We start from the raw sequence: 21,701 nt of genomic DNA on the forward strand, positions 1-21,701 counted from the left end.
GAATATAAGACGCACCCACTTTTTACCCCCAGTTTTGGGGAAGAAAAAGTGCGTCTTATATTCCGAAAAATACGGTAACCAATTTTCATGTGGAACTGATCCACAAAATAGACAGATAAATTGATTATTTTTAGTCAATTGGCAGCATCAACAATACCCAATCTGATTGATCGGAAGATGGATCGTTCAGTAAAATTGCATCATTAAAGGGCACCTTAACTCAACCATAACTGACTCACTAATGTTAAAGGGAAGGTCCAAGCAAAATAAAAAAAAATGAGTTTCACTTACCTGGGGCTTCTGCCAGCCCCATGCAGCCATCATGTGCCCATTACGTGGGCTGACGCCTGGTGATAGCTGCCTCCATCCAGTCTCCACTACCTGCCTCCACCCGCTCCCCGACCGAGCAAGAACCGCCTAGCGGCGCCTCCGAGCACACAGAAATATCTCCGCATAGGGCAGATTGGGAACTCGGTGATAGCCGGATAACACCGACAGTACCCGCCCCACCAATCTACTGTTACAACTGGACACGTGAGTCCCGGTGTACCCCGGAGGGTTATCTTGTATGGACGGGTATGTGTATGGCGGACACAGCCACGCATCTAAGAGGGGTTGTTTATGAGGCACGCTACTCGCTTGCTTAATGCTGCTGAGAGTGACTTACCGCTTGCTTAACGCTGCTGCTTGCCGCTGGAGTGCTAACAGCTTACATGTCACCTGGAAGCTTGTTCATGCTATCATCTGTGCAATACATTGAGCCGATTAAACGCTACAAAGGGGGCCCTGAAGATAACAATTATTGTTAAAGACATTAGGAGTGCACTCCTTTAGTTCAGGGCTTAGCTCTATCAATGTTTACAGCCTGGATGTTTTTAATGGGAGGGTGTTAGGGATTTCTTCTGTGTGTGCAATATTAGTATGTGCAATAAAGCGTTATTTTTTATAATTAAGAGGCTCCCTATATACTCTATTTTTGTACGATATTTTTCTAGGTGAGACTTTTTTTGACAATAGGTTGATATCCCTCTATATTAATATTTTGTACAACAAAACATTTCCCTTGGTGGTCAAAAAGTTCAATTTTAGTCTCATCTGACCAGGAGGATCTGCAACCAAGGACTCAACAGGGTTAGAAATGTGTCCGCTATCTGTGCTGTCATTTCAATGTTGCTGTGCTGTTTAAGGCCTGGTTCCCAATGGCAGATCAAAAACGTATCCGTAAAACTGATTTGTTTTTAATAGGCGTCATTTCTTGATCCATGACCCTCCCTTCATGCGTGGTCAATGCGACAGATACATAGTTCCAGAAAAATTGCTGCAGTCCCAAACTTGCGGTCCGTTTGGCGGAAAGTTCTGAACAGATCTATTCTAATGCTGGGAATACACAGTTACTTTTTGAGCCATTTAGATGGCTCGATAGATAATTTCCGACATGTCCGATCTCCTGCCCAATCGTTTCGCTGCTTGATTCTGCATTGAACACAATGGAAAAAAGATAAGAAAAATGAGCCGAAGATAAGAGAATCGCCTACGGAATCGACCGGGGAATCGATCTAGGGGGAGAATCGAGCAGCAAAATCGAGCCGTATATGCCCAGCGTAATGGAGCAATGTGAACGGATCCTATTGATCAACATTAGATCCGTTCACCTGTTAGGATCTGGTCCGATTAGCTCTGCTAAACAGACCGTTTTTTAAGTCCAATGTGAACCAGGCCTTATGGATGTACAATAAAGGATAATTATTTTAATCCATACGAAAAAAGTGGCGATTCTTGGTGTATATTCAGTAGGAGTGGCTTCCTATCTGACACCCTTCCATGACAACACTGCAATATGAGGGAGGTGGAGCAGCTACTCTGGTTTGATGACATATTACACAATGCTTCACAAACCGTACTGAACAATTCCCATTACCATCACATTCTACCAGGAGTACTATACTCTAGGGCCAATTTCTGGTGGACGATAGTTAACCTACCAGTATGATATTGAATGACTTAGACAAGGAACTTGGAATATTTGAATTTTATTTTGTTTTTTATAAAACACCTTCTATAGCGCACATTCTTCGGGTAGAATCACACTATTCATTTTGGAGCTATCTGCAATGTTCATAAAATTGTGCATACTAAGTTGCTGCAGCCAGTGACACATTGAAAGATCTCTTAGTTCTCCTTCTACAATAACTGGCATAACCTTCTCCTCTCTGAAGGCTTCTCTGGCAGGTAAAAAATCTTCCCATGTTATTGGCTCATGTGGGCTATCAAAGAAACGCCGATTGTAGCTGTCAAAATGTGTAAATTCTAGAACCAAGCCTAAGCCTGGCGCTAGAGGAATGTTGACCTTCTCCATCTGCATAGAATGAATGAGGAGATCAGCAGGGACTAGGCCTCGTGCCACCGCTATGATGAGACAAACCATTTTCCGAATCTGGTGCAGCATAAAGCTCTGCCCTCGGATATGGATGCGTATAAACTCCACGCCATGAAGAAGAAATGGATCTGAGCAGGAAATATCAATTATGTGTCTATAAGCAGATTTATCAGTGGCCAGTTTGGAACATGTGAAGTTGTGGAAGTTGTGCGTTCCTTTATAAACAGACAGCAGTCCACTGACAAGATGAAAGTCTTCTCGCGGCAGCCGGAAGCCGGAGTCAGGAAAGGAGACGCCACCTCTTGACAGTGCAAACGTGGGCAACGTGTAAGAATATGTCCGAGAGTCACACGTATGCTGGGGATTGAATCCTTTAGTCACCCGCTTTATACCTGAGCATGCAAAACATACAATTAGAATGGAATATCAGAAGACGCACAAAAACTGAAAACACATCATTGCTTATACAAGCTTGTATCGTTTTCTTTGCAGTACAGCAAAACAAAGGTTGGGGCATCAGAATCTGTCAAGGATTAGACTGTGATCTCCTCTGAGGGATGGTTAGTGACATGACTGTGTGTTCTTCTGTAAAGTGCTCCAGAAGATGATGCATACAAATAATAGGTGATATGTGTACCCTGTGTGTGGACACTGAACAGACACAGACACTAAAAATGGAATCTGAACTTACCTGGGGCTACCTCCAGCTCCCCGGTCCCTTGGCATCCTCTGGGTCCCCTCCATTCTGCACCACCAGGGTGCGTGGACGGGCCGCGAATGTGCACGACTCCCCGTGCAGTTGTGCGCTACCAGAGCCAACAGCGGAAGAACATAGGGGACTCATAGATCCATTCAGAGGATGATAAATCTAGGAGACTGCAGACACACTGCCCCGTCACAAATATCCCATTAACAAGGCATGTGGCAGCATCAACAAATCACGCCATTCATTTCATTAAAAATTGCTACTTTCTAGCCAAGATCTTGCTCTATATGACTACTATGATCATTTCTGCTTCTGAACTGAAAAAAATACATGACTAATCAGTGGCGTAGCTAAGGAGCTATGGGCCCCTGGTGCTAGGTTTACAATGGGGCCCCCCTAGCGCTCTACACATAACAATTGATACGGCGCACCAAAATCTGCCAAGGACAGCCACAGTGTCATAAGTGCAAGGAGGGGATGGGGAACAGTTTGTTAATGATTACTACTAATAAAAGCACCTATAAAAGTGATTATTACCTTCAGAGGACCAATAGAGAGTTAATACTGTGGTTGCAGGTGGGGGCCTCCGGCCCAAGGGCCACGATGCGGTCGCTGCCTCTGCACCCCCTATTGCAGTGATGGCTAACCTTGGCACTCCAGCTGTGGTGGAATTACAAGTCCCATAAGGCATTGCAATACTCTGACAGCTCTAAGCATACCTCAGGGAGGCAGAGGCATGAAGGGATTTGTAGTTTTGTCACAGCTGGAGTGCCATGGTTAGCCATCACTGCCCTATTGCTACGCCACTGTGACTAATAAATAATATACAATATACTTAACGAACAGAATTATATTTAGAAAAATTAAACAAAACTGGCTGAGGCAAGCAAGGCTCCACACGGCAGTGTGTCATTTTCTGGGGTGCATGTGGATCTGGCATTGGAATGGAGAACGGACAATGAAATTCCCAATACTATTATACGTCCCGGGTACAAAAATGTTTTCATCAGTAATCCTAACTGATTATTTTCAAATAGATACTCTTCCTAAAGCTGCCAATTAAAAATACATGTATATAATTGTACATCTCTCCCAGAGTAAAATGCATTATAAATTACTTTTTTTTCCTATGTCGCTGTCACTCACAGTAGGTAATGAAAATCTGATACATCTGACAGGTTTTAGACTAGTCCATCTCCTCATGGGGGATTTTGTTATTTTTTTTTTATTTACCCAAAAATTTATAGAACATCAGTTGCTCAACCCAACTTCCAAAATACTATACAAAAGAGTAGGAAAGCTATCTGAAATCTTTGTATAGACCTTTCCAGGGAGTGATTTTGAAGAGCCTAAAAGAAATGCTGAGAATCCCCCATGAGGAGATGAACTAGTCCAGAATCAGTTAAAATTTGTCAGCTTTTTACTACCTTCTGTAAGTGACAGCAACATAAAAAAACGTAATTTAGGGTGCATTTTACTCTGGGAGAAATGTACATTGTGTATGTAAGTATTTAAAATGTTACCATTTTTCATGATAGTGGTCCTTTAATGATGCAATTTTACCGAATGATTGACCTTCCGATCTGACAATTGTGATCAGAAGGAAGCAATCCGAATGCATCAATAATAAATGGATTAAAAAAAATATATACCGTATTTTTCGGAATATAAGACGCTCCGGCATATAAGACGCACCTAGATTTAGAGGGCAAAAATCAGGAAAAAAAAAAAAACTAAACCTAGGTGCGTCTATGGCGCAGGGGCTTCTTATGGACCTCTAACTCCCCAAAAAACTGTCTTTATCTAAGCTACACTGCCCATCTATACTAACACCTGCTACACTACACTTCCCTTACCCCTGCTGCCCCCATCAACTACACATTACTTCACTAACCCCTACTACAACAACTACACTACACTACAGTATACTACACTTCCCTCACTAACACCTGCAGCCAAATTAAACTACACTACACTTCACTAAGTAACCCCTCCAGCCAACCCAAACTACACTACACTTCACTAAGTAACCCCTCCAGCCAACCCAAACTACACTACACTACACCCCTGCTGCATCTCACCTGATCCTGTCGCCGCGATCCTCCCCTCCTCCATCTGCCTGTCATCACCCGAGAGTCGCAGCAGCCGTCATCTGAGGGTCCCATTAGGTTTCATCAGCGGGTCCAGCAATCCCATCCAGTATCCCCGCTCTTTAAGTGTCCAAGTCGCCGGCTTCTCTTCACTGCAGCCATGCTTGTATGCAGGCTCGCGGTGATCATGCGGTGATTACGCGCTTCCGGGGCCGCCTTCCTCCATAGTTACGGCGTCCTCTTCTTAGTTACAGTGCCCCCTTCTGCGTGACGAGCGGCGCACGTGCGCCTGACGTCATGCGTGACCCCGGCGCACATGCGCCGCTCGTCACACAGAAGGGGTCACTGTATCTAAGAAGAGGACGCCGTAACTATGGAGGAAGGCGGCCCCAGCATCGCGTAATCACCGGGTGATCACCGCGAGCCTGCATACAAGCATGGCTGCAGTGAACAGGAGCCGGCGACTTGGACACTTAAAGAGCGGGGATACTGGATGGGATTGCTGGACCCTCTGATGACTGCTGCTGCGACATTGGATGACGGCGGACAGACGAAGGAGGCGAGGATCGCGGCGGCAGGATCCGGTAAGTATGTTATGGGGCAAAAATACCGTACCTTTGGAATATAAGACGCACCCACTTTTTACCCCCAGTTTTGGGGAAGAAAAAGTGCGTCTTATATTCCGAAAAATACGGTAACCAATTTTCATGTGGAACTGATCCACAAAATAGACAGATAAATTGATTATTTTTAGTCAATTGGCAGCATCAACAATACCCAATCTGATTGATCGGAAGATGGATCGTTCAGTAAAATTGCATCATTAAAGGGCACCTTAACTCAACCATAACTGACTCACTAATGTTAAAGGGAAGGTCCAAGCAAAATAAAAAAAATGAGTTTCACTTACCTGGGGCTTCTGCCAGCCCCATGCAGCCATCATGTGCCCTCGTAGTCACTCACTGCTGCTCCAGTCCCCCGCTGGCAGCTAGCCGACCTCGGAGGTTGGCGGGCCGCATTGCGTAAATTTTTACGCATTCCCGCTAGTGCAGGAACATTAACACATACATTTTTTACGCGTTAGTGGTTCAATGTGTAAATTTTTACGCATTAAACCACTAACGCGTAAAAATTGTGCATTGCGTACATTTTTATGCATTCCCGCTAGTGCAGGAACATTAACACATACATTTTTACGCGTTAGTGGTTCAATGCGTACATTTTTACGCATTAAACCACTAACGCGTAAAAATGTATGTGTTAATGTTCCTGCACTAGCGGGAATGCGTAAAAATGTACGCAATGTGGCCCGCCGACCTCCAAGGTCGGCTAGCTGCCAGCGGGGGACTGGAGCAGCAGTGAGTGACTACGAGGGAACAGGATGGCTGCATGGGGCTGGTAGAAGCCCAAGGTAAGTTAAACTCATTTTTCTATTTTGCTTGGACCTTCCCTTTAACCCCTTCCTTGAACGTTTTTCTAATGCTTAGTCCTAAACTGCCCTCTAAACAATTGACATACTAGTACCAAGCTCGGGACATGTTGGCCAGTGATATATAGCTCCCCAGTATAAATGCATCAGTCACTGTGCTGCAAAACCTCCATATTGCAGCTTGAGGGGTAGAGGTCATACTTACCTAGTACACGGATGGCTGGGGGAAGGAAAGAGTTGATTTTCTCCACTGGATCTGTGTAGGGTTTAAAAAGCTTCAGAGAAACTACTTGGGCCAGTGCAGAGACTCCCTAAAAAACAACAGATTGTTACTAGATGCCAAACAGTGTTTTTAAATACCTGTACATGCAGCTGACAGGAAAATACATGCTTAGTAAGACACCTAGGGCTTGATGCTTCAAACTGCGGTAATAATGCAGTGTAGGGCAAAATTACTATTACTTCTGGCAGTGTGTACCTTGTTACGCTATTAGCATGACTACTAATGTGTTAACACTTGTTACCACAGAAACGGTCACGATACTCAAATACCACGGGTCGCACTAATAGCGTAACTCTCTGTGCACACTGTAGGACATAAGGGTAATATTGCCGTGCACTGTCTGTGCAATATTACTGCAGTGTTGTGCATCAAGCCCCTATTCTTATATCAATTGGCTTTTACCAGCTTCTGTTGATGTTAATGTGACCGTCTTGCCTATAGGTATGAAATTCAGATGCAAACTGCTTAAAGAAGTACTGTAGGGGGGTAGGGGAAAAAAAGAGTTGAACTCACCTGGGGCTTCTATCGGTCCCCAAACATGCTGTGCCTGATGCTTCCGGTCCCCACTGCCGGTTCACTTCCGGAATTTGCGTCTTTAAAGTCGCAAAACCACTGCACCTGCGTGGTTGCTTCCACGCTCCCACTGACATCACCAGGATTGGTCTGAGTCTGCGCAGTACGCTTCCCGTGACATCAGCAGGAGTGAGGACGCGACTGCGCAGGCTGATGTCACGGGAAGCGTACTGCGCAGACTCAGACCGCTCCTGGTGATGTTAGTGGGAGCGTGGAAGCAACCACGCAGGCGCAGTGGTTTTGCGACTTTAAAGTTGCAAATTTCCGGAAGTAAACTGGCGGCGGGGACCAGAGCATCAGTGAGTGGCCGCGTGGGCACAGGACGTCTGCGGGGGACTGTTAGAAGCCCTAGGTGAGTTAAACTCCTTTTTCCCCCTACAGTACTCCTTTAAAGATTGTTCAGATGTTTTTTAGGGGCTTGTCTAGAGCCATCATTTTATAGACTGTATTGTGTATGACATCAACATTGAGGGAGGGGGGGGGGGGCACTTGCCAGACATGGATCCAGAGTGTATGGAATATCAAAACGGAAACGCAAACTGTATCATGCTGAATCCAGTACACAGTGTTACATAGTATATCTAGTGGATGAAGAGGAACACATTCTCGCACTAATAACCAGAGAGAATAGACAGCACCCACCATAGTAAGATGTGTGCACACAAGCCTTGCATAGCTAACACTACGATAAACACATCACAATTTTCTCTGTCACCTTGTCAGTCCGAGCACAGCGATGGAACCGCATTTCCTTTAAATTATAAGAACACGTCTCGGGGACACACTGAGCTTTTATTAGTGCTTGAATCAGCACTCCTTCAATAGTTGGCAGCTCAAACTTATTTACCTGTCCAAAACAAGAGTATAATTAATGTACAATACTGAAAAAAACCTACTTGATACAGATGTATAGTACCAGAAATTGACCATTCATTATATTTGTAACTTCTTATGAAAATTTGAACTATAAGCACTTATTAATACGATACATTGATTTTATACAAAGAGCAGGGCAGACTGAGCAGCTGTGCAAGTTTGCTTATTTTTCTATCAGTCACTGAGACACTGGCAGACAGATGCATGCTAGGTAAATATACAGTGGGATGCGAAAGTTTGGGCAACCTTGTTAATCGTCATGATTTTCCTGTATAAATCATTGGTTGTTACGATAAAAAATGCCAGTTAAATATATCATATAGGAGACACACACAGTGATGATTGAGAAGTGAAATGAAGTTTATTGGATTTACAGGAAGTATGCAATAATTGTTTAAAGCGGATCCGAGATGAAAAACTAACTATGACAAGTAACTTGTCCATATATCTTATCTAAAGTTTACACATCAAATTTAGCTGCAAATAGCTTCAACAGTATATGATTATTTATTCCTGTGATACAATGAGGGCAGCCATGTTCTGTTTGTCACATTACACACAGGCAAGCTGATCTGTATCTCCCACTCCTCTTTCCTCCTCCGCTCTGCCATCTCTGGCTAGTAACCTCCTCCTCCTGCCCAGATTGACCTCCCATAAGCCCTTGCTACTAAGGCGGAGAATGTCAAGGCACTCTGGAGAAGCTGTGGGTGAGGCTTGTTTAGTTTATAGGGAATTAGAGTATTAAAACAAAAACAAAAAAAAAAGTATTTGGCTTGAGGAATGCCCTATAAACTATATGAAAGGAACACAATTATGCAGTGAGTAAAAGTTTATCTCGGACCCACTTTAAACAAAATTAGGCAGGTGCATAAATTTGGGCACCACAAAAAAAGAAATGAAATTAATATTTAGTAGATTGTCCTTTTGCAGAAATTACAGCCTCTAAACGCTTCCTGTATGTTCCAATAATTCCAATAAGAGTCTGGATTGTGTTTGAAGGTATTTTGGACCATTCCTCTTTACAAAACATCTCTAGTTCATTCAGGTTTGATGGCTTCTGAGCATGGACAACTGTTTTTTAACTCACACCACAGATTTTCAATTATATTCAGGTCTGGGGACTGAGATGGCCATTCTAGAATGTTGTACTTGTTCCTATGCATGAATGCCTTAGTGGATTTTGAGAAGTGTTTAGGGTCGTTATCTTGTTGAGAGATCCAGACCCGGCGCAGCTTCAACTTTTTCACTGATTCCTGGACATTGGACTGCAGAATCTGCTGATACTGAGTGGCATCCATGCATCCCTCAACTCTGACAAGATTCCCAGTCCCTGCACTGGCCACACAGCATGATGGAACCACCGCCATATTTTTCTGTAGGCAACAGGTGTTTTTCTTGGAATGCTGCGTTGTTTTTCCTCCATGCATAACGCCCCTTGTTATGCCCAAATAACTCAATTTTAGTTTCATCAGTCCACAGCACCTTATTCAAAATGAAGCTGGCTTGTCCAAATGTGCTTTAGCATATCTCCAGCGGCTCTGTTTGTGCTGTGTGTGGAGAAAAGGCTTCCTCTGCATCACTCTCCCACACAGCATCTCTTTGTAAAAAGTGCGCCGAAGGGTTGAATGATGCATAGTGACTCCATCTGCAGCAAGATGATGTTGTAGGTCTTTGGTGCTGTTCTGGGGGTTGACTCTGACTGTTCTAACCATTTTTTGCTTCTATTTATCCGAGAATTTTCTTGGTCTGCCACTTCAATCCTTAACTTGAACTGAGTCTGTGGTCTTCCATTTCATCAATATGTTCCTAACTGTGGAAACCGACAGCTGAAATCTCTGAGATAGCTTCTGTATCTTTCCCCTGAACCATGATGGTGAACAATCTTTGCATTCAGGTCATTTGAGAGTTGTTTTGAGACCACCATGTTGCTACTCTTTAGAAAAAATTGAAAAGAGGAGGGAAACTTACAAACGACCCCCTTAACCTCCCTGTTGGTAAGCCCGACACAGTGTCGGGCTAGCCCCCGCAGGGGATCGCATGGCCCCGGGAGGTTTTTTTTCATAAAATGTGTTCAATTTTCTTCAGCTAGCACTTGGCTAGCTACCTGTGCCCCCCAAGTGCCTCCACTCTCCCCCCAATCCCCGCCGCAATACATTCCCCCCAGGGATCCCGCGATGGCGCAGCCTCCCGATCAGTTCCAGGCTTCGCTATGGGGAGGATCGGGACTGCACATGACGTCATGATGTCGATGACGTCATGTCCGATCGTCGCCATAGCGACGATTGAAGCTATTTGGGAAGCTGCGGCTCTCGCGGGATTGCGGACAGGTGAGTGTTGTTGATGGCGATCAGGGGGGAGCAGATAGGTGTCGAGGGACTTGGGGGACACAGGTAGCTAGCCTAGTGCTAGCTACGAAGTTTAAAACTACTTTTATTCTAAAAATCCCTCCCGCGGACGCAGCCTCGTAAACTGTGTACCGCCAGGGAGGTTAAATACTCTTTCTCATAATTGGATTCACCTGTGTATGTAGGTCAGGGGTCACTGAGCTCACCAAGCCAATTTGAGTTCCAATAATTAGTTCTAAAAGATTTGGAATTAATAAAATTACAACAGTGCCCAAATGTATGTACCTGCCTAATTTTATTTAAACAAATATTTCTGTAAATCCAATAATCTTCATTTCACTTCTCAAATATCACTGTGTGTGTCGCCTATATGATATATTTAACTGACATTTTTTAACAACCAATCATTTATACAGGAAAATTATGATGATTAAAAAGATTGCCCAAACTTTCGCATCCCACTGTAGTAGTATCTAACCTCTCCTTGTTCCAGCAGTGATCATGGTGCCTCCCTGCCTGTACACGTATGCCCAGTAAAACAAAGCAACCGCTGCAGGGCTTTTCCTTCATGCACGAGCAGCTTAATTCTACTGGACATACATGGACCTTTCTTGCCCATGCCCAGTCAGGATGCACTCGTGCATGGCCGACTAGCTTGCGTGAAAAACGTTTGGAGAGACTCTTAGCTAGCGTGGTGTAACAGCATGCGGGAAGCCTTTGCATTAACCAAAGGCTTCCTATTACTGAGGTATGAAACTTTTCCTTTTTAGGATGATTCTGATGTACTTTAAGGGGATAGGAGTGGAATACTGTGGTAACATGGTTGCTGTATACACACCTCTAACAACTCAATTATACATTTATCTTCAGGTGTCACTGTTATTTATTTTTAACATGGGCATGTTACTTTTAGGTTTGAGCTACTGCCTGGAATCCAGTTTCAAGCAATATTGCCAACCTTTAAGGACCACTATAATGAAAAATTTAAAAAGTTACAATACATGCAGGGCTGTGGAGTCGAAGCAATTTTTGTTACCTGGAGTTGGACTCTGTGGTTTCATACACTGAGAAGTCGGGTGATTTTTGTACCGACTCGACAGCCCAGAATACATGTTTATGCATACATATAAGATGTATATTTGTCACAGAGTAAAATGCACTATAAATTTCCTGTTTAGCAATAGCTCTAAATATTAAAGTTAAAAGATCTATAAGGCTTCCATCAATACCACTTCAGTTATTCAATTCTCTTTCACCTACCTGCAATCCATGATATCCATGACCACAGTAAACCATCATTATAGCCCATTTCTTCTTCTTCTTTTTTGGTACCTCATCTGTACTCTTGGACATATTTTGCTCTTCTTCCTCATATACTCCCTCTCCATTCACTATCTGACTATACAGTTTTTCTTCATCTGTTACTTTCTGACCCTTTTAAAAGAAAGAATACTACATCATATACACTCCCAAAAGAACATGTCAGCACAGTAAATGTAATAGTATGCCTCCATTAAAGAGTTACTTCGCTTTAGTAGAAAAATGTATATTACAAATGATTAATATACAAGTCATTTTGTAACAAGCTAGTATTGGATTGCCAGGACTTTCCAGCCCTCAGGAGGGACTAAATATAAAGCAAATACAATGTTGTAGTGGAAACCACTACATAGACTCTGGAACACTTTACAAAACATTGCTGAATCCACAAAATGCAAGTGAAAACTCTACCATGCACAGAAAAAAACCCCAGAATAAACATGATCTAGAAACACCACCACCTTCTCTGGGTCCAGACTCATTTAAAGCCTCGTACAATAATGACCGCTCCAGTTGATAGTCAGATATGTGTACAGAGGTCCATGATCAGTGATGGCCACTTGGTAAGCGATACCCCCCTGTGGATCAACTTGGCCGACCGGCGGCGACATCTTTGAAGATGCCACTCTGCCCCCCTTTCCTGCATAGCAACAAAATGCATTGCCAGCTACACAGCTGACGTGTCTGTACAGGCCAGCCCAGTGATGTTGCCCAAGGGGATCAGGTCCAGATCCCTGAGGGGTGACATCAGTTGTTAGGTGTGTACGCACCTTAAGATATACATAGGCAAAGTAGATAGCGTCCTGTGGTTTGACAAATCAAATTTTGAAATTTCTTTGGCAAATGGTGGATTCTGCATCCTTTGGGATAAAGATGAGAAGTACTATTGGTTGTTAGCTTTGCACAAATTAAAGACAAACATTCATTTTGGGTACACTAGTGCAGATGGCATAGGCAGCTTTTACAGTGTAATCTTGTTATAGTAAACTCCGATATAGTAAACATTTGGGTATAGTAAACTACCTCTCCAGGTCCCGGCCAATCTCCATTATAAGTCTATGGGAGCAACACCTAGTATAGTAAACTCTGATATAATAAAACTTCTGTTATAGTAAACATGTTTTTTGGCCCCTACGTGACGCTGACTCTGGATAAAGTAAACAGTGGGCGGTGCATGCGTCATATGTCAGTGTAAAACCCATGGTCGGCTGCTCGCTTCAGGCTGGTTGCAAGTGAGCTGACGTCTGATAACATTTGTAAGACAAGAAGAATGGCACCGGTGCCGGATATACCGTAAAAATAAGCAGTCTGGGGAAAATGAGGAATAATGTGAATGTAAATAAAAGAGGATGTAGTGTTACCACTTCCACTTTGCAGTCACCGGTAAAAGTATCGTCACTGTTCTCCCGCGAGAGTGTATGCACTTCCAGGTATCTCTTCCCTTATTATTGATGATGCTCCTGGTACCGTATGGAGCGCAGTACAGGCTACTTTCACTTGTGCTGCAGATCAGAGTGGGCCTTGCTCGCTGCAAAACTAAGGAGAATAGAGTGAAAGTCCCGCCTGTGGAAGTATCAGAGTCACTCGCATTACAGATGCAAGTTGCTTATTAAGATTTGCTGCATTTTGAGTCTTTATGATTGAGAGCAGAAAGTGAGTGTGAGAAGAAAGTTTTGCAGGACACTTGCTGCAAGTCCCACCCATGGAGGTATTGGACCTACTCACAGGAAGCAAGTGGCTGCCTCTATTCTGTGACGGCTGCAATTTTTAAGGAGCCCTGGATACTCTACTAGCGATTTGTCCAGCCTGGCTATGCAGCCCCAAAGTATACTTAACCTTGTAGTACACCAAATGTGCAAGTGCTTGTACTGTACCTCCACTGGGAGGACAGGGTTGCTCCTTTGCAGCAGACATTGTACCAGGGCATGCTGGGTCTTTTCTAGGTCAACTTCTGATATAGTAAACCACTTTTCCTGGTCCCTTGGAGTTTACAATAAACAAGATTATACTGTACGCATCAGAGCCAGGACAAGGGTCTTATGCACCCAAGGCTGAAACACCAAAGTGCACCCCCCTTCATCCCTCCCACCCCAGTCGTCACACACTGATTTCTTTTAGACTAAGAGGCGCCCCATGGCCCCCAACACCTTAATCTGGCTTGCAGTCACTGCCATGTATCCTCTTTTCTTATTTCTCTCTGCTTCAAACACAATAGGGGAATGATAGCTGAGTGAGTTGTGCGCCCCCTCCTACACTGCGCCCTGAGGCTGGGGTCTCTCTTGCCTCTGCCTCGGCCCTGGTATGCATACATTCTTCATTGTTGATATTTGTTTTTGGCAAGTAATATTGCTTAAGTTATTATTATTATTATTATTAATGCTTTAGGAATCATCAGGAAACTACAGAACTACTGCGCCTGCGCAGTGCGCATAACGTGGCCATGATTGACAGCAGTGCTTCACGCATGTCGCAGTAAGGACGGCCTCAAGGTCGTCCTCTGCACCCTGCGGGGAGCCTGGGACGGTCATCGTGGGACAGTCAGCTGCAAGTGGCTGGTGAAAGCCCCAGGTGAGTAAAGCTGATTTTTTTTTCCCGATGATTCCTTTAAGCACATCTAAAGTGAAAATAAACTTATGATATAATGAATTGTATGGGTAGTACGGATAATTAATAGAACATTAGTAGCAAACAAAAGAGTCTCGTATTTTTATTTTCAGTTGTATAGCTTTATTAATAACATTGCATCAGACTGTCACAGTTGCATTTTAAAATCCACCCTCTGCATTTTAAGCTGTAAACCAAGCAGAACTAATGATCCTTTGAACATCTCAAGCTGTCTCTCACTGATTAAAGTGTACCAGAGCTGAGGTGATCTGCAAAATTGATACTTATGGTGGCCATACATGGTAAATAAAAATGTTCGATTATCCCGTTTATTCGATCTAAATGATCGAATCAAATGAAAGTTGAAAATATTTTTTTTTTCGATCAAGAAATTTGAACGATTATACCGTTTTTTCGAGAAAAACCAGATCGGACATGCTGGAAAAACCATTATATTCGATCTAACGGAATAATCGAACTAAATTATCTAATCGAAAAAAATAGAAAAATTGTACCATGTATGGCCACCTTTAGACGGGGCTTCCTTCAGCCCCATAAGCACGTGCGAGTCCCTCGCTGTACTCCTTTGGTCTGCCGTTCAGCAGCGATCAGCCCCGGTAATAGGCTCAGTCGCTTGCGCGGAAGGCTCGTTTCTCACAATGCCTTCAGCAAGATTATATGCGATCCTGATGGGCAGCACAAATAGTGCATGTGTACATACCTTAACTACATTACATGATGACAAAGAAGCAACAGACATTCTTATGCCGAGTTTACACTTGCAATAATGGTCAGCCTTTCTAAATGGGCTGACCCTATAAGTAGGATACCTTGAATGCCTCGTTTTATTACCTATACATGAACAGTGAGCAAAGATATACAGTACCTGATCTGGCAGCGCAGCTGTCCCACTTAATAATCGGAATAAAACATTTCTATGAATGCTTCTTGACTGAGCTCTTAACATTGTAATAGCCTTCATTTTCAAGCTGAGGAAATAGAACAAATTGAATAAGCACAAAATTACACATCTCTACACAATGCTACTAATAGAAGGATCTGGTAGTATCGGTAAGTGTAGTTAGTCTTATTATCAAAGTTATACAGCATCAAAAAGGCAACTATTCCCTGATAATCTGAGTGCCCCTCACACTTTCACAGATTTCCCTGGCACACCAGTTTGTTTAGCGGGTTTTTTGCATTAAAAAAAAGACACGTTTCTATTAACTTGCATTAAAATCGTGTAAAAAAAAATAAATCGCAGTAGCAGCAAATCAATGGAAGCAGGTTTTTTTTTTAGAACAGAAATGACCGCCTCTCCTGTGTGTCAGGGCTCTTAGTTGGTTTTCTGTGTGTACTTTCCAGAAGTGTGCATCGGGATGCATACCATGATAGTGTTCTGCAGTAGAATTGCAAGTCTTTACCAAGGTTTGGCTGTGAAAAACATGCTTTTTAACCAGCTGTAAAAGACTTGCTTGAACAATTTTATATCCAATTGAGTTCTTTTCCACCTATGCAATTGCTGGTTCATGCTGCAAGAAAGTGATGCTTCCTGCCAAACATGCAGGCAAATGAGAAAAAAAACTTAGCACCTGCTTGAAGCAGGTAATGTCACAATTGCTCACCTGCTGCCGGATTTCTTCCCTTTTTTTAACCTATAAAAAGCAAAAACAGAAAAAAAAAGCGATACAGGCCCCCTCCACCAAACTTTTTTTTTAATCTCTTGCTACTCCCCTCCGGCCCCCCCTCCCCCCCACACACACCCTGCAGGCTGGTATAGCCTGGACGTAGACCACCCCCACTGTGGTACAAGTAATGCACTGTTTTAACTTATGCACACGACCAGAATTCCTCCCCACAAACTGATCACTGTAATTTAGCGGATTAATAGAATGTTATTTACTTGTGTTAATACTGTATGTTTCATTATGTAAGCGGTAGTATGTATTGTTCAATTTTTAATGTGACTTTTTGATGACAGCAGTCTGTGTTATTTTAATCAATGTGAGGCGTATGATAATGGCAAGGCTGAATGATATGGAAATAAGAGGGGAGGGGACAATCGGCAAGTAGTATTTCTGTGGCTGGCGTACTGGCAACGCTAGCCCCTGATGAGTTCTGGTGACGAAATGTGTAGGGCGGAGCCAGTACGCCTGACGCAGTTCACATGGTCTGAAACGCGGAAGTCCGGAGGCGCAGGAGCCGGCAGAGCGGGACGCCGCAAACGGCTGGTGGAGACACATTGCATCTGAAACCGGAGGGACTTGCCACTATGACACGCTAACTTACCCCTAGTGGGATCTTGTAAGTTACCTGAGTGCGCGAGAGGCGCAGTGTGTTTTTTATCGTTGGACTGACATGCTGCACAATGATCTTGTCATATATGTTTTATTAAAGGCAATTTTTATTGGAACTGGATATGGTCACTGATGTCCTGAGTGATACATATATACTGATGCGAGATTGCCACCTGTATTACGGTGGTCTTCATCTGGTGAGCCTTTTAACCTCTAGGGTAGTGGTGATCACATGTAAGCACTCTTATCACCCACACCCGCGTTTTGGAGTTTAATATACCTGCTGGTCATACAGTATTACGTTATGTGGAGCTGTTTTATATAGGTTCTGTGGATGAGCGCGCAGTGGAGTGCATAGCACAAGAAGGACATACCATCAATTGTTTTGTTCCAACAGTCTTGGAGGTATCTATCCAATGTGGGTTAGTTTCAGACCAATAGCGGTGGTTTTGTTTGTTAACTTCACCATTCACATAAATTGGTGTATCCATATAAATGGCTATATTAAGGGTATCCATATAAATGGCCCACCCTGTATATACTGTACTGCTGTATTCCACATATACTTTCCAAGCAAGCTGTTGTGAATACACTGAGAATTTTGTGCATATCAAACAGAGGTGTTGTCTATAATCTACAAACTCCGTTCAGGTAGTGTGTGAAGAATAAATATCCAAGGAAGTCCCGCTACACCAAGAGGTAGGGTGAAGTAGAAAAAATACTTTATTGTAAATCCATCTTAATCCATTACCAGTGTACAAGTAAAAAGCTTACGCGTATCGGAGCAATGTGTGGCTCCTTAATCATAGCATGAATGCTTAGGCCACTTCCACACTGGAGTGTTGCCGCAGACAATATAATCGCATTGCTAACCTGATGAAATTATATTGTAATGGTAATGTTAACATTGGTGTATTGGAAGGGCAGTGCAACGGATCTGTTGGGCATAAAGTGATGCAGGCAGTGCCATCACATAATGAGCATGTTAACAGTGAAGCATACTTTACATGCATTGTATGCTTCACTGTATGTGTTGTACCGCAAGCATTACATGGAAAACACATGAATACTTTCAAAACAGAAAAATCTAAGTTAGTGAAAGGATTTATGTACCAACTCCACAACCCTAGCCACAAATTACTTAGGCTGAATGGCACTGAGATAGAGAAACTGTCCTCTCACCACGAGCATATGCAGGAGGGGGAGGGGGTAGTGTTTGCTTACCCTCTGACCTGGAGTTTAAATGTCCACTGCTAAATCTACATCAGCTATTCTCAATGGGGTTCCCAGGAACTGTGGGGTTCCTTGTCACTCTGACACTTCCATGCTGTAGGACACAACAGTTCCACTTTTGCAATCTATGTGGGACAATATAGCTCACTTCTGAATCCATTTGCAGCTGTAAGACAGGTGGTGGGTGGATTCCTTCGTGCAGCTGACAGCCAGGCAGCAGATGGATCTGTTAAGCAGCTGCATTGCCTGGAGCCATAGTTTCAGCATGCGCAGGAGTGCAAGCAGGATCCCAGCTAGCCTTCAAAGAGGAGAAAAGGACTTCGGTTGGGTTAGTACAGGTGGCCCCCTACTTACAAACAGGTTTCATACCAGGGGACTGGAAGTTGAATTTAGTGTAAGTTGTGTAAGTTGAGTCCTGCAACTCCACAGCACTGGGTGATACCCATGTCCCCCTATTAGCAAGTGCCCCACTATTTACCCTTTTAACAAGTATGACCCTTTGTATCCTCATTAAAAAGTACAGAACCTTGCACCCTTCTTGTGTGGCCCATGTCCGCCTTTGGTTGTGCCTGCTATGTTATCCCCTTGTGTGGTCACTATGTGCAATATAATCATTGGTGTGAGTGAAAGACAATCCCCTACTTACATACGACTTGAGTTATAACATTTTAGAGATACAAAGTTGTCTTCATGTACAAAATATACAATACTGGTTTTAGTTACATAGTTTTATTGTTAAGTAGTACAGTATTGTACTTGCTTGCTGGACATCTCCACATGGCTTGTGGGTGAAGTAGGGCTTCAAATACACACCATTCCCTCCAAATGTTGAATAAGCAACACCCTATGCAAGGCTTGTTGCGCTGCAATGTCCAAGTGATTGGCTAAGGCCCGGTTCACATTAGCGGTGGCTATCCGGAATAGCCGTGCCGGAGCCGCACCGCATGCTGGCCGGATGAAACGGACGCACGGCATAGCAATGTAAGTCTATGCCAGGGTTCACATGTGTCCGTTTCGTCCGGACCGGAGCCGGACCGGATCCGGACTCCGGTGTCCGTTCCAACATGCGCTATTTTTTGGTCCGGCTCCTCCGGCAGCCGTATCCGGGGCGGAGCCGGACTGCACCATCCGGCCAATGGAAACCAATGAGAACCGGAGAGCGCACAACACACTGGCAAAAAATCCGGATGTTCTACCCCACTTCCTATGAGGATTGTTGCGGCGATATTGTATCGGGGACACATGGGCAACCATTTTGGAGTGGAGCAGCACGAGCTGGAGATGTTGGCAGCATGTTGGAGGTGGAGGTGAGTGCTAAACAGCGGAGGGCCTGATTCCACAGGTCCCCCTTCTGCTGACCTCCCAGACCCCAACATTTTTTTTTGTTTTTATACAGGTTGTTATCTCTTTAAGAATCCGGATCCGGACCGCAACCGTGTTCATACCGCACGGAAACCGTATGCAACCGGACCGGATCCGGACAGGAACCGTACGGTTCAGGTCCGATCCGGCTCCGGTGCGGTCCGGACATCCGGTGCGGTTTTTGCAAAACCGCAAGTGTGAACCGGGCCTTAGGGGTACAGCCACTTGCCACACATGATTGGATAAGGGATCAAAGAAGACCCTCTAGTGACTGTCCTGGCTGTGCCACCCACTAATCCCCAGATATTGTGCCTGGAGACAGAGGTCTACTCCCACCAGGTACATCTCTGATCTGTGGGTGGGCCAATGTTTTCAGAAGATGGACACGGAGTATGGAAGCCAATTGTGAGGCCACAGAGTAATCCTTCCCTATTTATGCAGAGGTCTGTGTCTCCCACATTAAATTAATTGAGGGACTATCCTCTCAGACTAAGTTACAAGGCACTGTCCTGAGACACAACAATACTGTCCTACAACACCAGGATTTGGGACGCTGATCTATATAATTGCCAGTTATGCAGCAATGTATATTCTGACGTGCTGGGAGAAACTTTAGGTTCTCAATTGGAGGGCAGCTGAGACACAGTTACATACTAGCCGCACATAACACACAACAATTACATGTAATAAGATTTGGACCAAAAAAAAAACCTTCATATCGCTACTAGCTCGTACATAAACACGTGTACCTCACATAAGAAAATGCACCTTCCTCGCTGTCCCACTATTTATAGCCCCTTACCTGAGCAACGTGCGCGCTCCCGGCACGTCCTCGCCGCACTTCTCACAATGCACATGCGCGCTGACTGGGGTACCAGGCTTGAGGACTGATCACGTGACCTGGCCGTCACCAGCCGCTCTGTCACGCGCTTCCTCTTCTAGTGACCTGGTCACCCTTCCTGAAATACGGAGCAGCTCTGTTATGCTGGGGACAGCGCAGGACGGCTGGCATAAGCAGGCCAGGCATACATGAAAATCCAGAATATTCACTTTGTTTTGGAAAGGAACTACTACTCCAGCATGCCTGGAATCTTCCAATCGGCGCCAGCCTAAAAGATGTGGCTGGAGTTGGGGGATGCAGAATGCTAATATTTTGGGATGCTGTCATTAAGAATCTTCCACGCCCATCAAGTGCTCTATCTGTAACTTCAAGCCACAGCTCACCCTAAAATACGGCAGCTGCTGCACAACTTGCACAAGTTTTGACTGTTTATAAATTTCCAATTGTACTGTCTATGCTGTAGGCTGCCTGCATCTCTGCCCTACTTTCGCCTCACTTTTTGCTATGTTGACAGTGTGGTGTTGTGATGTGAAATAATGGCTGCATTGTAATAAGGGGCATTGAACTGCACTGCACCACCTATAGTGATGTTCACAGCATTGCGCAGTCTAAGGGCTGTCTAGTTCACACTACCAGCACTTTATATCCTCTTCCAAACAATGCTAGTTGAAATCTACGCCATGTTTGGGGCCTGTTATCCCTGCCTGGATGTAGATTTCAATTTACTTGTCGCTAAAGCCCACTTGCCTTGCTGTCGGGATGACAGTAGTGCTCCATGAGCTGGTCAGGAGCCGATTTCATTGCCTTCTGATCCTGTGATCATTGTGAGCTAATCCCATTGGCTCACAGCGTCAGGAATCAATAAGATCGTCTCCTGCCTGGCTCACAGAGTTCGGCTGTCATAGTGATGGCAGAGTGAGTGGGCTTTAGTGACATGTGAGCAATGTGAATGATGACAGCTGTGTTTCTGTGTGGTGAGATGTTGGCAAGCCCAGTTTATGTTAGTAGTCTCTTGTCCTTAAAGAGACACTTAAACCTGAAATAAAAAAATCAGTTTTACTTACCTGTGGCTTCTACCAGCCCCCTGCAGCTGTCCTGTGTCCTCACAGTCACTCTCGGATCCTCCTGTCCCCCGCCGCTAGCTACTTTCACTTCGCCGACTGGCCTGGCCACGCTTATCCTTGTACACATACCCGTCCGCAATAGCGTCCTGCACAGAGGTAGCTATTGCGGATGGGAATGCATAGAAGGAGACGCGTGGCCAGGCCTGCGCTGGCGCAGTAAGCCTGTCGGCGAAGTGCAGGGGGCAGAGACTGGGGACAGAGTCTGCTGGTAAGCAAGTGGTTAAGAACTAGTGATTTGAAA

At 44.3% G+C, this 21,701-nt stretch overlaps 1 protein-coding gene across 1 annotated transcript; it reads right to left on the bottom strand.

Annotated features, from left to right (window-relative positions):
* Positions 1–2,014: 2,014 nt before the first annotated feature.
* LOC137561233 (pseudouridylate synthase 1 homolog) lies at positions 2,015–20,362 on the bottom strand. Its single transcript, XM_068272498.1, has 6 exons — positions 20,298–20,362; positions 15,490–15,592; positions 11,940–12,113; positions 8,174–8,305; positions 6,808–6,913; positions 2,015–2,769 (listed from the first exon to the last, which is right to left on the bottom strand). The coding sequence occupies exons 2-6, from the start codon at positions 15,583–15,585 to the stop codon at positions 2,057–2,059; spliced, it is 1,221 nt and encodes a 406-aa protein (XP_068128599.1). The 5' UTR covers positions 15,586–15,592; positions 20,298–20,362; the 3' UTR covers positions 2,015–2,056.
* Positions 20,363–21,701: the final 1,339 nt, after the last annotated feature.

The sequence above is a fragment of the Hyperolius riggenbachi genome, chromosome 3, assembly GCF_040937935.1.
Source record: "Hyperolius riggenbachi isolate aHypRig1 chromosome 3, aHypRig1.pri, whole genome shotgun sequence".
Lineage (NCBI taxonomy): Eukaryota > Metazoa > Chordata > Amphibia > Anura > Hyperoliidae > Hyperolius > Hyperolius riggenbachi.